This window comes from Electrophorus electricus, chromosome 26 (genome assembly GCF_041902795.1).
Source record: "Electrophorus electricus isolate QZ-2024a chromosome 26, ASM4190279v1, whole genome shotgun sequence".
NCBI lineage: Eukaryota > Metazoa > Chordata > Actinopteri > Gymnotiformes > Gymnotidae > Electrophorus > Electrophorus electricus.
Window position 1 is genome coordinate 11,273,982 of NC_137522.1, and position 16,225 is coordinate 11,290,206.

At 37.7% G+C, this 16,225-nt stretch overlaps 3 protein-coding genes across 4 annotated transcripts; all 3 read left to right on the plus strand.

Annotated features, from left to right (window-relative positions):
• The first annotated feature begins 187 nt into the window (after nucleotides 1-187).
• vtg3 (vitellogenin 3, phosvitinless) lies at nucleotides 188-8,393 on the plus strand. The gene is made up of 25 exons (XM_081708421.1): nucleotides 188-600; nucleotides 719-970; nucleotides 1,060-1,221; nucleotides 1,338-1,486; nucleotides 1,667-1,817; nucleotides 1,898-2,055; nucleotides 2,164-2,329; nucleotides 2,430-2,555; nucleotides 2,657-2,875; nucleotides 3,520-3,737; nucleotides 3,830-3,927; nucleotides 4,182-4,306; nucleotides 4,404-4,502; nucleotides 4,602-4,721; nucleotides 4,875-5,064; nucleotides 5,158-5,245; nucleotides 5,544-5,729; nucleotides 5,821-5,956; nucleotides 6,051-6,219; nucleotides 6,334-6,443; nucleotides 6,530-6,577; nucleotides 6,701-6,910; nucleotides 7,113-7,252; nucleotides 7,441-7,576; nucleotides 7,767-8,393. The coding sequence occupies exons 1-25, from the start codon at nucleotides 430-432 to the stop codon at nucleotides 7,836-7,838; spliced, it is 3,699 nt and encodes a 1,232-aa protein (XP_081564547.1). The 5' UTR covers nucleotides 188-429; the 3' UTR covers nucleotides 7,839-8,393.
• A 1,289-nt stretch (nucleotides 8,394-9,682) lies between these two features.
• mpv17l2 (MPV17 mitochondrial inner membrane protein like 2) lies at nucleotides 9,683-13,872 on the plus strand. Its single transcript, XM_027017346.3, has 5 exons — nucleotides 9,683-10,049; nucleotides 11,822-11,983; nucleotides 12,208-12,284; nucleotides 12,520-12,648; nucleotides 12,865-13,872. Exons 1-5 carry the CDS (start codon nucleotides 9,863-9,865, stop codon nucleotides 12,961-12,963), a joined length of 654 nt encoding a protein of 217 aa, XP_026873147.1. The 5' UTR covers nucleotides 9,683-9,862; the 3' UTR covers nucleotides 12,964-13,872.
• A 393-nt stretch (nucleotides 13,873-14,265) lies between these two features.
• On the plus strand, nucleotides 14,266-15,902 carry cist1 (colon, intestine and stomach enriched 1). 2 transcript variants are annotated; one of them, XM_035523314.2, is made up of 4 exons: nucleotides 14,266-14,403; nucleotides 14,781-15,125; nucleotides 15,217-15,377; nucleotides 15,498-15,899. In XM_035523314.2, the coding sequence occupies exons 1-4, from the start codon at nucleotides 14,346-14,348 to the stop codon at nucleotides 15,543-15,545; spliced, it is 612 nt and encodes a 203-aa protein (XP_035379207.1). In that variant the 5' UTR covers nucleotides 14,266-14,345; the 3' UTR covers nucleotides 15,546-15,899. The 2 variants fall into 2 exon arrangements, 1 of the variants encoding a protein (XP_035379207.1); XR_014120103.1 differs by having other exon boundaries at nucleotides 14,295-14,403; nucleotides 14,759-15,125; nucleotides 15,498-15,902.
• Nucleotides 15,903-16,225: the final 323 nt, after the last annotated feature.

Genomic DNA, 16,225 nt, shown 5'->3' on the forward strand with positions numbered 1-16,225 from the left:
TTGTGTGAAAGAGAGAACGTTAAAGAGCAGTCTTAGTGAAGCTCATTCATTACTCTTTAGGTATATATTTATTTTAGACAAACAACTTTGTGTACCGAATTACGTCTTCACTTGTTTCACAAATATAGGTAAACCTGCTTTATAAAAATGTATTTTTGAAGAAAGTTCCTATTGCGTTTAAATAAGTTGCTATAGATTTTTTAATCAAGAGCCATGATCAGCAAAAGCTTGTGCCCTTACTACATATAGTAGCAAATGAATCAGCTGCGCCACTACTCAGCAGAATAGGCATAACACTTCAGTTCTGACAATAAGATATTTTAGGAGTGCTGGATCTTGGAGAAAACACAGCAATACTAATACAATGTTTAAGTTGTTTTAAAGTTCCTTTAAAATTCAGGTCTTACAAGCAGTTTATCTCATCTCTCTATGCCTGCCAACACTTCAGAGCCCACCCTCAACCCCAAAAAAACATATGAATATAAATATGTTGGTATGGTGAACGTTGGCCGTGACATGCCAGACCTGGCTGAGGCTGGAATCAAACTACAGTGCACTTTTAAAATCACTGGAGTATCAATGCACACTTTTCTGCTTGGGGTATGTCATAAAGGCTTAATTATTATTTCATTCATGTAATCCTATCAGGATATTAACTTCATATTCTAAAGCACATTGGCATAGATTGAGGCAAAATGGAATTATGTTTACTTTGTAGATCTCCAATGTGGTATTTGAAGAGTTTAATGGAATCCCTGGTGAGAGCTCCTTCAGGCTCGCGCCCAACCTCACCAAGCACTTGGCGGCTGAGCTTACCAGACCCTTCACCTTCGAATACACGAAAGGACAAGTATCGGACATAAAGGCTGCACCTGAGGTCTCCAACACTATTGTAAACATAGTGAGAGGCATTCTTGGATTTCTGCACGTTACAGTCAAAACCACCCAGCGAGCTTATGAGCTTACTGAGGTACCAGGCTCTTTGACAAACTTGACATATTAGCCACTAACTCTATATGACTCTCAAGTGTACAGAAATGATATTTTGTTAATACTCAGGTTGGAATTCATGGTGTATGTCAAAGCTCTTATGTTATTGAAGAGAATACAACTACCAAAGAGTTGTATGTGACCCAAGTCGTTGACATTGCCAACTGCCAGCAAAAAGTAGCAATTTATGATGGAATGGCACTGACTGAAGAAAATAAAATCAGCAAAGAGGTCTGTATACCTTAGTTTTACTTAATTTTCTTATTTGTGTAATTAGCACTCATACACAATTAAAATACTTCTGTAAGAAATATGTAGCCCTATAAATATCATAAATATCTTTTTAGAGAGGCGAGAATGTTGTTGCTACTGTGAAATATGCATATACAGTCAAGTCCACAGGAAGTGGTGGTCTGATTACTCAGGCCTCAGCCAATGAAAGGCACCACTTCTCCCCATTCAATGTGAAGGGTGGCAACTCGAAACTACAGGCCATGTGAGTTCCTAGATTTTCAAAGCATCCTAATTGTCCATGATTAACATCCGAGTGGCATTTTTTCATTTTGGAACAAAACATTCACTTTACTGCATAAGCCATTATCCAATTATTCATAGCCATTACCATGATATGGTTAAAGTGGTAATGCTGTTAGTACTCTGCTGTTGCACTCTACAGACGGAATATTGTGCTACTCAAAGAGACAGACACTGTCGGGAAACCTGTAACAGGTCAAGTGAAAAGCAAGGGAAATTTGATGTACCAAATTGAGAAAGGTCTGTGGCAAATGCCAATTCTGATGACTGATCTAACGAAGCCAGTGCCCAAGGTAAGTCTTACAAACAGTAGTCATAGTAAAAGGCAAAACAGAATGTTCTTTTCACTGATCTTGCACACTAATCCTAATAGATTATAGACCTGATCAAGCATTTGGCTCAAGATAACATCCACCAGCTCAATGGTGCCACAAGTGCTGATGTTCTTAATCTTATTCAACTGCTTCGTTCAACAACACAAGAAGATCTGGAGCTGTTGTGGAAGCAGCTGTCCACAAACAATGAGCATAGGTATTTATTTACCATTGATCTGGATAGATGGGGAACTTGAGAAGAATGGTTATGGTTATGTGGAAGCTTGGTGTGTCCTTTTGACTTGCTCCTAATTTTGATGACTAGGAGGTGGTTCTTGGACACAGTTGTTGAGGTTACAGATGAGAGAGTTCTCAAGTTCCTGCAGAAGAGGTTCAAAGCTGCAGACATCTCTGCAAATGAGGCTGGACAGACACTTTTGCTAGCCTTCAACCATCTGTCTGCTAAACTCGAGTTAGTGGAGATGGCAAAGGTAAAGACAATACTACTTCTATTAGTTCTTTTTTTAAAAATCTGCATTAAGTAAAATTTAGGTCTGACTGATCTTACTCATGTCCTTGATCCCTCTGCAGGAGTTTTTAACTCTGCCCTTCAGTAAGTCCCACATTCTGCTGTGGAATACTGTGGTTTTATCATATGGCTCTCTGGTATACAAAGTTTGCGCTCGTGTGAATCCCTGCCCTGTCATCACTGTACAGGTATGATCTGCAACTGAATCCATCAAACCACTTTTTACCAGATTACCTATTTACATTTGCATATTTCATTACCATTCATTTCCATTAAAAATGTTCTGCAGCCGCTGCTTAATATGGCCACTAACGGACTTGCCAAAGGCGTCAAAGAAGACATGGTGGTTGCTCTGAAAGCCTTGGGAAATGCAGGCCATCCTTTGAGCATTAAAACTATAATAAAGTTCCTTCCTGGTTTCTCAGCCAAGGCAGACACCTTGCCCACAAGTGTTAAGACTGTGGCTGTACAGTCCCTCCGACACCTCGCCATCAGAGATCCACACAAGGTAAGACATCATCACACTTCCTCCTGTGCTTGGGAGCTCAGTGTTGAACTTGTATAGGACTAGCTCATCAATCCCAGCCACTTTACATAAGGAAAGAAACATCTACTCCACTATAGATTTATTGTGGAACTGGGAGGAGTTCATTCTGATTGGCCCAGCACTACACTACACATTAATATCTAAAAAACATTGGCAAGAAGTATTCATATCCCACCTTTTTTGTTCCTCCATGATAAAATAAAATGAAAAGTATTTCATTCTGTGAAACAAATACAGTGGTAATTCTAGAGTTTGTTGGGGCCCTTAAGCAAAAATTAATGGGGGCCCCTTGGGGAATTCAGGTCGCATATTGTCATTGCAAAGTTTGCACATTGCCAATACTGTATTTTAAAGTGTGGCATCCCTCAGGAGCCTCCCACTGGCCTAGGGCTCCAAGCAGTTGCCTGCCTTGCCTAATGGCAAGTGGCACCTCTGGCCATTTCTGAGGCATCTGATTTGAATTTGGATTTCTCTCTGAAAAAGCAGGGTAGTTCCGTTTAGCTAGGTAATTGATTCTACATGTATGAGCACTGAGACAAAGATGCCCCACCCGAATACATGGGGATCATAATGACAAACAAGTGATTTATATCCCCTCACCTCAGGTCCAGGATATTACTCTAACCATCCTTGCCCAAAGGACCATTACTGCTGAAATAAGAATGCTAGCTTCCATCATTCTTCTGGAGACCAAACCTCCTGTAGCCGTGATCTCACTAGTGACGGAGATCCTTTTACATGAGTCGGACCTCCAAGTGGCAAGTTTCGCCTATTCTCGACTAAGAAGCCTTGCAATGTCCCGCACCCCTGACAATCATTATCTGTAAGAGGTGTCTACTACACTACACTCCATACTAATCGCTACAGCATTTCAGCATAAACCTTACTGCTTCTTCATAACTATCTCTCAAAAAGCTCGACAGCTTGTAACATTGCAGTGAAAACACTTGCTCGGAAACTTGGTCGCCTAAGTTATCGATTTAGCCAGGCTCTACGTTTGGACTGGTTTCATGGTAAGTTAAATTCTGATTAAATCTGAAATCCAACTTTTTACATGAATTTGGCCAATATATTGTAGGATTATTCAAATTTCTTGTATTGTAACATTGGGTACCTTTCACCTACCAAGGTATCCAATGTATGTATGTATGTTTATGCATGTAAAGCATGCTCAGAGCTTTCTCTCATTTCAGCATAATTACAGAGATATTATTAATGAACAGGAGCCATTAATGAATGGATAACTGTATTATGTTCTACTTTTTAGATGACCTTTTGGCTGGTGCATCCGGTGAGTTTTTTATACTGAGAAATGGTACGAGTGTAATACCCACATCAATAATTTCTAAAGGAAAGCTTCACTTTATTGGAAGAATACTACAACTTGTTGAGGTAATTTGCAAGTTACAGTGTTAAGTCACATAATGGTCACTCGATATGACTATCTTACTGTAGAGACTGTATTGATTTAATGTCCATGTTTACAAAGCTTGGTGTGCGTGCAGAGGGCCTTAACGAGCTATTCAAAGACAGAAGTGGCATCACCAAAGATTTTGAAGTTATGGATTTTGCAACGATCATGAAAATAGTGAGTACATTCATTAAGACACTTAAGTACACATATGAGTGCTGTCTGTGATATTTCAAACTGATAGCAAGCTGATACATTTCTCGTTATTGATTAAAGCTCTCAGACTTTCAGTCCCTACCCAAAGATAAACCTCTCTTATCTGTATATGCAAGAGTATTTGGACAAGAAGTCTCCTTTGTAGATCTGAATCAAGATGTCATTCAAAAGATTCTGAAGGTAAACCTTAGCCAGTAGTTCTTATCAAATCAAATTAATTCTTGATTAAAACAAGTTGTTTTTAACTTTCTTTCCAGCCTTGTTTATGCAACATTTTGACACATTTTTGACACATATGTTGTTTTCAATTTTTCTTTCCCTATGAATACAAAGTCCATGAGCCTTATGGCAAGTAAAGAAAACAAAGTATGGAATATTATCCAAAATCTACAAAAAGGACTCTCATGGCACTGGACAAAGCCATTCCTCACATTCGAAACCCGATTCATTCAGCCAACTTGTCTTGGCCTCCCCGCTGAAATCAGCAAATATTATTTTTCTTTGACAGCCATAAATGTAAATGGTAATTAGTCATTCTATCTTGTAATTCAATGTTATAAAGCATTATAAAACATTAGTTTACAAACTATGACACTAAAATATTTTACAATTGCAGCAAAAGCTGATTTTAACCCGCCACCAAAAGAACATCTACATGAACTGATAAATGCCGATATTTCTCTGGACACTGCTGGATTTTCTGGGTAATGTATAGACTATAGATAATTTACTTTATTGTAACATGGGCTATTTTTAGTGTCATGGGCTATATTTCTAATGATATTTGTGAAGAACTATGTAAGCTCTGAAATAGAGCAGCCCCTTTATTGTCTATCTTAATCAAGAATGGTATTACTGATGACTTTTCCAGCTATTTGGCACTGTGCTTATCACTTATCACCATGCACTTTATTTTTACTTTACTTTATGGAAGTATCTGTGATTAAAAATGCCATAGTATGTCTTTGTTGAGGCATAGAATAATTTAATTTCTTGTTTCAGGTCGGCAAAGGACTTTTTTGCCTTCCATGGAATCAGCACAGATCTCTTTCAGTGTGGTGCCCAGCTGAACAGCAAGACTATTGTGTCTTTGCCTTGGAAAATTGGCATGAAAAGGAACACCAATGACAACAATTATGAGATCAACCTCGTACCCACCAAAAAAAACACAGAGCTCTTGACAGTCAAGTATGCTATTCCAGATTTCTATCGCCACCAAAGCTAAATTAGCATGCTCAGATCTTGCCAATCTTATGACCAATGTCTCATTTTCAAACAGTTTCAATATATATGCTGTGTCAAGAAATATTGAAGATCTGTCATTGGCCAAAATGACCCCCATGACACCAGAGAACAAAGACTATGAGGAAAATGCATCAATGGAAAGGAAAGACACTGATGGTTCTATAGATGAGGTGTAATATTCCTTATGATAATGCATACTGCGGAGAAAAAAAGATCTATAGTAGCTGTTTAAAAGTTAAAACATGATGTGTTTCTGTGGGGCAGGAGAAAGGTACAGAAGTATACCATCCAAAATTAAAGTACTGTGCTGAAGCAAGCATATATGGGACAGCAATCTGCACTGAAATAGAAGTGCAACGAGTCCATTACCTTAAAGAATATCCTCTTTACTACTTCTTGGGGTACACGCGTTTTACATGTCAGCTTCAGCCAGGTAGGCTGTATTATAGCATTCATTCTTTTACTGAATGTACTGAATTACTACATGTTACTACATGTCCTTTGTTTTTTTTATTAATGGGTTTTCCTCACATGCATATTCAAAAAGTCAAGACTGTCAAGCCTGTAGAGAAAATCAAAATCCAGATTCACGGTGCGCCTCCTAAGCATACAGCAGAGCTCAGTCAACTCATGGCTGAAACACACGAAACAATGAAGGTACTGTAACAATTTAGCACATATTTGCTTTGTTAATTTTCTGAAACAGTGTTTAGATATACTATATTTGTACGATCTGTTTACAGGATACAGAAGGTACGCTGTCCAACTCTCAGGAGGATCGGGTAAACACTGTAAGCAGCATTTCAGCGTATCAACAATTCATTGTCTAAATAAATTTAGAAATGAATTATAGTAACAATGTATGTCATGCTACCATGTCAGGTTTCACTATTTCAGGATTGTCTTTAAAGCAGGGATTGGAGCTCACTCCTGATCCTGTGCTCACTGTAAAAGTACTGGCTTTCAGTCCTAAAGGAAAGCCACGAGGCTATGAAGGATCTGCCTATTACACCCCAACTACACAGATGGACGACATAGAGCTGATCATTTCTGAGGTCGCTGAAGAAGTGAACTGGAAAATTTGTGCTGATGCCAATATTGACAAGATTCAATCAGGAGCAAAGGTAATTATTAAGAAAGCAGACCTCGCTTTATTTCAGTTGTGTAGTTACTGATTGCATTGCATAAACCACAACTGTGAATACAGTTAGAGAATACAGCAGCATGCCAGTACTGAACTCTAAGATATTCCGTAATGCTCTACAGAGCTATTAAATTTGGTGTTCTTCCAGTTCTTTCATGCAAACATGATAACTGTTCCTTTAGGCCCATTTCAAATGGGGAGCTGAGTGTCAGCCCTATGAAGTGGCAGTGAAGGTCTCTGCTGTGGGTGGGACTAAGCCCTCTATAAATGTAGAAATTAACTGGGGAGCTGTTCCTGCATTCATCCAAGTAGTTGGCCAAAGGTAACTTTAACAAACGTGCTGTGGCCAATTTGTGGTTTTTCGTAGTCTTATTGTTATTTCATGTTGAATGCAATGTTGCAAAATGGTCTGACTGCTTGCTGTCACAAATGAACATTGCTTCTCAAGATTGCAAAACATGAGTGAAATTCTGAACTGTTTTTTCATGTTTTTCACTTGCCACATTGTAGGATTCGGGAGTACTTGCCAGGTATGTCCTACCTTATGGGTTTCCATCAGAAACATGAGAAAAATGATGAACAAGAAGTTTCAGCCACTCTAGCTTCCTCTCAGGAAGGATTTGATGTTAAAGTCAAAATACCTGAGGTATGGTTATAAGTATATGTACCATTCACCATTTGAGTTAAATATATTTCTAGCCACTATAGGTATTTTCTACATAAAAATATTTTTACATAAAAATCATGCAAGAAAACTTTGCATCATAATAGTATCATGTTGTTTTTGTTGGTGTTTGTTTGGTTTTTCCTAACAAATTTTCCTTTGTATTCAACAGCTAACTATTTATCGCCATGGAATTTCCCCACCATTTGAATTTGTGGGACTGAAAGCGACATGTAAAAAATAAATTTGTTTGGTCCTAAAACGAAAAGGCTAAACTCAAGGTCAATACTCTGGTTTGCCACAAGGTGGTGCAACAGGGAGAGTTGTGGAGGGGCGAAAGTTTAATCATGACGCTCTAATTGTTGAAACATCTGTGCACTCACTACACGCTTGATTCACTGCTTACTTTTAATTTAATAATTCCAATAATTCCTGGTCTAATGTTAATGTAGTTTGTCCAGTTTTCTTTAAAAGAAAGTTCAGATTATTGATGTTAATATTTCCATGCAAAATAATATATGCGGTGTAATATAACTGTATGTGGAACACACCACAGTGAAAGACAAAATGATTTTATGCCAATATTTATACATCATCCATTTTTTAATTATTTCCCATGGACTGACAGTACATCCATTTACTCAATGCAGGAAACTTGATATCAAAATAAATTTGCCTGACCAAATCACAAAAATTTTGACTCTATTTTTTAAAAAGCATTGTTATGTTACAATTTGTCAAGATTCAAAATGCTTTTAATTTAATGTTGTCTTTTATGACACAGGATCTAAAATGCTATTGTTTCCTATTTATTTCATTTTTTATTTATTTTATTTAAAAGACAAAAATCCTCATACATTCTCATTCCTTTTTAATATCTTAGTTTTTTTATTATAAATAAAGTATGTTAAGACACTATGGAAATCACTTTTCTTAACAGAATAATAAATAATTTATTAAACAAGAATAAATCAAGGAAACAACAAAGAATGACTTTTGCCTCATTGCTTCTGAATTTTGCCTTATTCTATACAGTTTTGCCAATAAAACATCAGATTTAATATTTGTAGAAAAGTTAAGTAAGTCTCATGCTATAAGTCTCATGCCATTCTTGTGGATTTTCCCCATCTCAAGGGTGTAGGGTTTTTGAAATTGCCATGGAATGTGGTGTAAAGTTTGAGCTATTAAATACTTCTTAGTGCAGTGACACTAGTTATATTTGCCACGTCACATAATGCTTATATCCTAAATAACCTCTCAATTATTATATGACAGTGGATGTTCCTTTCAGTTACAGTGTTAGTTTTGCAGTGGGTGTTATTGAACTACAGGCTTTCCTGTCCTAACATACCTGCTTCTATATCTTCACTACAATGATCTGCCTTCAGGGAGATGTTTTACTTAAGATATACTCTCGAGTGTCATAATGAAGCTTAGTCCCATTGCGCTCATAAACGAGTATCATGCTTTTGAACTTGGAAACAAGCTACCCCTAATTTGACATGAGTGACACAAATGCTCAATAAATCTCTGCAATTTTGGCAATATTCTCCGAGTTTGTCTACTGACCTTAAAATTCCAGAGCCAGATGTCAAACTTAGAATTAGAAATGATACCTCCCATGTATGTCCTAAATAGGTCATTTCATCCTTTATTGAAATAGTCTGTTCATTCAGGTAATCTCACTGGCAGGCCACAGCCTAGTAGTAGAAAAGAATGAGTGTCCACCATGTGCCTTCTGGCTGTTCAAAGGTTTGCAAACATAATTTGTATTCATTTGAAATGTTTCTTTTGAATCTTTATCATCTGAAATGTTCAGATTTGTGTTTTTGCTTTTGTGTTATGCCTTTCGCATGGCCAAAAACTGTTGCAATCTCTGACATGAGGCACCAAACAAGTGTCAGGTATGAGGCTGCATTCAATATTCTATACTGACGTTCTGCACTGAAGACACAATGATGCATGCCAGCTGGTTAAACAACCTGAAACCAAATGTGTCGTAAACGAAAACCTTCACTCACAAAAAAGTAAATGCGAAACTTTTATTTTGAAAATTCAAGTGCCATATGATTAAGTTACTATGTCGTTAGCCATGCCTTCATTCAGAAACCTCGTGACGGGCTGTTAGCTAGGTGTTTGTGCAATTTCTGATGTAAAACAGGAATAGGGTAAATCAATCAGATTAATTTCTTTTGTCGAAATTTTAATGTTTACATTTTTCTTGTAAAAGTATCGTATTTCTATACCAAGATATTTAACTAGATAGTCATGACACTCCGAAGCAAAGACTTACTTGTGCGGATATCATTTTATTGGAAACCTTTATTTTCTGGCAAATATCTGTTAGTAACAAACATTGTCAGTGGGGGAGGCATGCTTGGTCTGGGGGACATTATTCAGCAAAGCAGAGCAAAGCGAAAAACGCCGACGAAAGAAAGGGATTGGTTTCGCACAGGTATGATCTAGCCAGCTAGCAAAACCGGTTCTAACTTTTATCATCCATGATAGCCAGCCAGCCAGCTAGCTAACATAGCTAACTAGCTATATTGTTTGGGCAGATGTAACCTATGTATTTTCATTTCCCTACAGAACAAGCGCCACATACATGTTGGGCTACTTTCGGGAAGATTTGACGCATTTCTGCGTTAATTATTAGCCAAGTAGTAATCTCCCCTGAGTGCACTGATCGTATGGGCAGTGCGTTACTCGAGTGACCCTTAGCCAGTACCGGGAAGTAGCCGCAAGACTCACGAGATTAGCAAACGCCACAAAGTGTTTGCCAGACGTAAGAAAAAAAAAAACAGGAAAGTTAGAAAAGGCGATGTGATCATTTGTTGAAGGCAATAAAAAAAGTTTTAGATGCACAGAATAACATGTTTGCCGATGTGTGACATTTTGCTAAAGTCCATAAACCTCCCCGAAGTTACGTTATATGACGTCATGAAACCTTTCGGCGACTTTTTGACAGTATAGTGGGTCTGATGAAATGCGTACTTTAAGTAGAGTTTTAAAATGATTGCTGACAAATAAGAAACTCATTAGGGTAGTCTGTGTATTAAATCACATTTAATTCCTCAAAAAGATATCTTACGCGCTTGACATACTGCTCTTTTCCTATCTTAAATGACCTCCCTTTGCTAAATAATGCTAAATAAACCTAGGGGAAAAAATGCTAAGATTAATTGGTGGTTCATTAGTTATAGAGGTAAAGTTAGTCTGCATAATGAACTCCACTCCAGTTCATACATGTTTTCCCATGACTTGGCTGTGTGTAAATGATAGGTGTATATCTGGGGTAAAATTCCAAGGTCAGTGCAGTCAGCTGAGGCTGCCCAGGGAAAGCTGGAAGAGAAACGTACAACTGCAGAGGATCCAGAGCCTCACAGCCAATTACAAGCACCTCTCTCAACTAGTATAAGCATGGTACTATGAAGTTAAAGACCAGATCATGGCTGTGGCTTGTACTGGAGGCCCCCCATGTTGTATTATTTAAATGCTGTGAATGATTTTTAAAAGATATCTTAACGATTAGTAATAGTTTCATGATGTGATGTCTTGTCACAGTTTGTATCACAATTTTAGGTGCATTTAACCAAAGATTTTCACTCATTTTATTTGGAAGCTCAAAGCTAAGAATCTTGAAAATACCTTTATTATTTCTCGCATATGCCTTTGTTTATGATATGATTGCATACAGTTTGATGCACAGCAGTACATGGTTAGCATTCAGGTTTCAGTCGCATCTGTATGTTGTTTCATATGTGCGCGTGCACACAGTACAACAGAGGTACAGAATACCACTGCTGACTGCCACACCATCAACACATGTGGGCTAAGATACTTCCAGGCAGCCCAAACCTAGACAGGAGCGATTGAGGCAAACAGCCTCGTTCAGGGGCCCAAAACTGGCAACCTCCCAACCACAAACCGAGCACCCTAACCACTGAGCCACCACTGCCCTTGTTGCACAGTAGGTCATCCCATTTAGAAGGAAACAAAATTAGATCCTCCCCCGACCACAACCACCTTCGGTTCTATATGGTCCAGCCTTTTGCTAAGGAAAATATAGGTTACAATTATTTGCAATAGAAACAGCGTGGTATTAAGACAAACGATCACCTTGATCAACGCATTTCTTTTGTTTTTCAGTTATAAAATTTCTAATACATTTGTAACTGAAATAAACTCCAGATTTTGCCTTAAGATTAACTAATACTCTCTCTCTAGGTCGCATGTTTGCAGTTGGCTGTTCCATGGGACCATTCCTTCACTACTGGTATCTGTGGCTGGACAGAGTCTATACTGGAAAAGTTCTGAAAATTGTTGCCAAGAAAGTCTTAATAGACCAAATAGTTGCATCCCCACTTCTTGGGGCATGGTACTTCATAGGTATGGCCCAGGCATTTCGTAAAAGGTTTGCATTATACACAATGTAAATGTAGTGGATGTTTGAATAATGATGTTTTATCGTGATCTGGCTGTGGCCCAGGTTTGCTCTCTAACTGCATAGATTACAGGATTAAGTCTCCACTCCACCACCGCTGCTACATGCCATAGCCTTGAATTTCCACTGTAGTGAAAGTGATGCTCACACAACTGTACTGGTGTTTCAGGCTTGGCCATCATGGAAGGCAATGGCTGGGAGAAGGGCTGCACTGAGTTTAAACAAAAGTTCTGGGAATTCTATAAGGTAAGATTTGCAGTCTAATTCTATGTTTCCAGAAAGTACCTTTTACATTTTTTCTTGTAAATCTACCTGTTGTTGAGAATTGTTGCAGGCAAGCAAAATGCAATAAGTGGAAAAAATAGATGGATAGAGCCATAAACTAAATTCATAAGTTATTTTTGCTATATAAAATCAATTGACAATATACAGAAGACAAGAAATGGAAAAACCTTTTTCAATTAATTTTTTGTTTTACTAGGCTGACTGGAGCGTCTGGCCGACTGCACAGATGATCAACTTCTACTTCCTGCCAGCTAGGTTTCGGGTTTTGTATGTAAACACGGTTACATTAGGATGGGACACCTACCTCTCCTATCTTAAACACAGAGTAAGTTTTCTTGACCTAAAATTGGATGATGTTTATATAAAGCAACAGGCCACAAGAGACCCAATTAGAGGACATTTTAGCCTATTTAAGTGGTGTTTCTGGGCATGACTCAGATTCACCCGCATTTACATTTATTTGTCTGTTATAACAACTTTTCCAAGTATGTGCTTAAATCATGTGTGAAATTCTCTAATAAACTGCATTTCAATATTTTAGACTGAAGATGAACAGATGGACCAAGTGGAGCCAGAGCCACAGGACCCACCAGTGCCTCTTCCCCACATGAAGTCACTGGATGAAAAACACCATGTTTAGCTCTTTTTTAACTATTGGGCCTGGAATGATCACTCGAATATGTTCATTCTGGAGGAGTGTTCATTTGATGTTTCATCTTTTAAAGTTAAACAGTCATAATTCTGCAACTTACTTTGTGTCTTAAATTAATCCTGCTGAAAGGGTTCAGTGCTAAAGCAATTGAGATGTTCCTGTCAGCATTTCTGACAACACCAGCCAGTTCAGTCAGCTCTGGGCCCACAGAGAGAGAGTAGCAGACTCCACATCCCTTGGACCAATTTTGCATAGGTATTTCATTGAATCTGGCCCCAAATCTATACTTGATGTTTATAGACTGTCAGTTGTCAATAAGGTAGACTGTAGCCTAACCTTAACAAATGGTGTGCAATTCTTTTGGTTAATGGTTTACGCTGTTTACCCCAACTGTAGTGCTGTTTAAGTATTCATACAGATAAAATAAATAAATTACAGAGGAGAGAACACTTTAAAATTTCTTATGTAGAAATATTATTACTTCATATGTACTAAGAAGTCAAAGCACTCCTTCAGAAAAGCTGTGTAAGCAGAAGTGAAATATAATTAATTTTACAATATTGAAGTAACTGCATTACAGTGTTCCTGCATCACTATGAATCAGGTTATCATTACAATGTACAAGTGACCACAAACTGGAGAAATTGCTCACTGACATGCAGTGAAATTTAGCCATAACTCAGCTGTAACACAGTTACAGTAGTCTCCAGTATAAGTACTAGCCTTAAAAATCCAGGAGGTCTTCAGTCATATACATATACATGTAACTTGTTACTTTTCATTACTTCTAGTTGTTTCATCGGTTTGTGTGGGATTTTTTTTCTTTTATATTCGCATTTCTGGTTGTGATCATATTTATTGAAAAACCACAATAATAAATGAGTGGTAGTATTCTCAGTTGTTTGACTTGCGTGCCTTAATTGTCCACTTTTATTATGAAAATAGAATATAAAATGCATGAATTAGTTCTCTTTCTATATCGCCCCAAGTTTAAAGTGGATTTTGGACATTCCGTATCCAGTTATTGATGTTTTAGAGATATTTAAGCCATAATGAAACAATGTTGCTGGTCTGAGTCACTGTGCTTATTTAATAAACCTCTTTTGTGAAAGTTATTTTCTTAAATTATTTGTGTATGTTTTTAAAACGAATAGTGCTAATAATACTATGGCGTTTTAAGATGGATTGTACCAGTGCAAACAGAAACTAACAGAGTCGGTATTATTGATAACTTTGTGTTGGAGAAACAAACCACACCTCTACATGGCCACATCCTGTTAAGAATGAGGTTCTCACCTCCATTATACAGCCTCAGTCAATTCCCGGCTTGCTGTTGCGGTTCTGCTGTATGTAGGTTACTTGTGTTCAGCATGGCTAAATTGTTGCATGCCATCACACTTTTAATCGTTGTTTTAGAAGCCAGACAAGGTAAGATTGTTAGGTTTTTTCATCAGTACTTTGCAATTACACAAAATGCAGGAGAGTACAAAAAATGGGCTGTTTGCTGCGTATAACCACTGTAGCCTATAACTGTTAATCGAATGGTGTGTCTTAAATGATTTGGTTTGGGGGGAAATATCATATTTTAGTAATACAAACATACAAGTGAATAATCAAGGCTGGATTGATCATTATTTAAAAAGCGCACCATTTTCCTCAAGCAGGCGTAAACAAAACTATGATTTGGTTTGGGGGGAAATATCATATTTTAGTAATACAAACATACAAGTGAATAATCAAGGCTGGATTGACCATTATTTAAAAAGCGCACCCTTTTCCTCAGTATCGACCACTTTCGCCAACAGAACAAAACCCCACAGATGCACACCAGTTAGCTACTAATTCTTACAGCACAGCGGCAGCAAACAGAACGACCACTACCGGAACGCTTCGATCAGACACTCTGCTTCATGAAAACGTCACACAGTCAACCGTCTCGGAACATTTTTCATGGAAAGACACGTCCGGGACCTCAACTCAAGGCAGCATCAATGTCACTGAAGGAAAAACAACTTCGGCTGTCCAAAATGACAGCACAGGAACCACCGCTCAAAAGAGCCGCGAAACGTCTCCATTAACAAACGCAGTGTCATCTACACATAGCGTGGCAGCTCCTTCAGCAGGAAAGGTGAATACAACCTCTACTACAGGTACCTGTTTTTTGTTGTTTTGTTGTTTTTTTACTTTTATGAGCAGTTTTATGTTCTCGGTATGATTGTTGTCTCCATCTTTTTCGTATAGCTCCATATTACACGGAAAGGGATCGCCTGGCACCAAATGCAGGGTTTGTGGCTGTGCTGTGCATTTTCTTTATAATTCTGTGTTTGGTACTTTTCGTTGTGATCGTCAAGGCCATCACCTCCAGGAAACCACAGTTTGAAAGGCTGGATGATTTACCAATGGCGAGTTTCTGTTTACTCAGTTCACACCCTATAATACAACTGTACACGTCGCAGGCTATTGTACTGAAATTTGCCAACATTTTCACGGTTTTCACTTTTGCTCTGTTTTCCTTCTCTCAGAACAAGATGAGTGAGGATGCACCATTTGCCAAATACTCTCCAAATTAAAGGCGATTATTTTTCTTTTTCAAAATAAAGATTTCTATCTAGTTCCAACCACAAATGTCACATAGGCATATGTATATATGACTTAAAAAGAGTTCTACATTAAGGAAAGAGCCCATGTCCTGCTTGATGTACCAAAAGTCGAGATGCTACTGCACTGTAGCCTAAATGTATGCAAATAATATTACATGTAAAACGTGTTTTAACAAGTAGAAAGGACTCCTGTAACTTAGTTATGTTTCTCACATAGTGGAATGAACATGTAGAGTGGATATTTTCATAAAGACCAAATGAATAAATTAGTAATTATTTGTATATGTTTGAATATCAAATGATTATTCTGGTTGCCTGTTTGAAAGGAACATGTGTCACTATTCATTTGTGGTTATTGCCACATTTTGAACAGTATAATTCTATTTGTGTGTGTTTGTGTAAGTGCGAGTGCATAAATAATACATTATAAAGAAAAACATAAGCAAACTTTAAACAAGCAAGCTTTAAACAAGCATGGAAACTGAAGTACTTTAAAACCTATATAACACAACCCAAAAGTAAAATAACCTAATCCACAGTTAAAAGTTTATTGGAAAAAGGTCATTTTACTCTGGCAGTAACAGTAACATGCCTGCAGTTTTCGTAATCAAAATGGTTTAGGTACACTTTGAAATATGTATTGTTTACTT

Bases quoted from the DNA above. Each gene is read 5' to 3' on its own strand.
- vtg3 (XM_081708421.1), top strand. From the start codon at position 430: ATGCCTGCCAACACTTCAGAGCCCACCCTCAACCCCAAAAAAACATAT. The intron at 971-1,059 runs GTACCAGGCTCT...GTTAATACTCAG, and splicing joins GAGCTTATGAGCTTACTGAG to GTTGGAATTCATGGTGTATG. The intron at 6,911-7,112 runs GTAATTATTAAG...CTGTTCCTTTAG, and splicing joins AGATTCAATCAGGAGCAAAG to GCCCATTTCAAATGGGGAGC.
- mpv17l2 (XM_027017346.3), top strand. From the start codon at position 9,863: ATGACACTCCGAAGCAAAGACTTACTTGTGCGGATATCATTTTATTGG. The intron at 10,050-11,821 runs GTATGATCTAGC...CTCTCTCTCTAG, and splicing joins AAGGGATTGGTTTCGCACAG to GTCGCATGTTTGCAGTTGGC. The intron at 12,649-12,864 runs GTAAGTTTTCTT...TCAATATTTTAG, and splicing joins TCTCCTATCTTAAACACAGA to ACTGAAGATGAACAGATGGA.
- cist1 (XM_035523314.2), top strand. From the start codon at position 14,346: ATGGCTAAATTGTTGCATGCCATCACACTTTTAATCGTTGTTTTAGAA. The intron at 14,404-14,780 runs GTAAGATTGTTA...TTTCGCCAACAG, and splicing joins TGTTTTAGAAGCCAGACAAG to AACAAAACCCCACAGATGCA. The intron at 15,126-15,216 runs GTACCTGTTTTT...TTTTTCGTATAG, and splicing joins GAATACAACCTCTACTACAG to CTCCATATTACACGGAAAGG.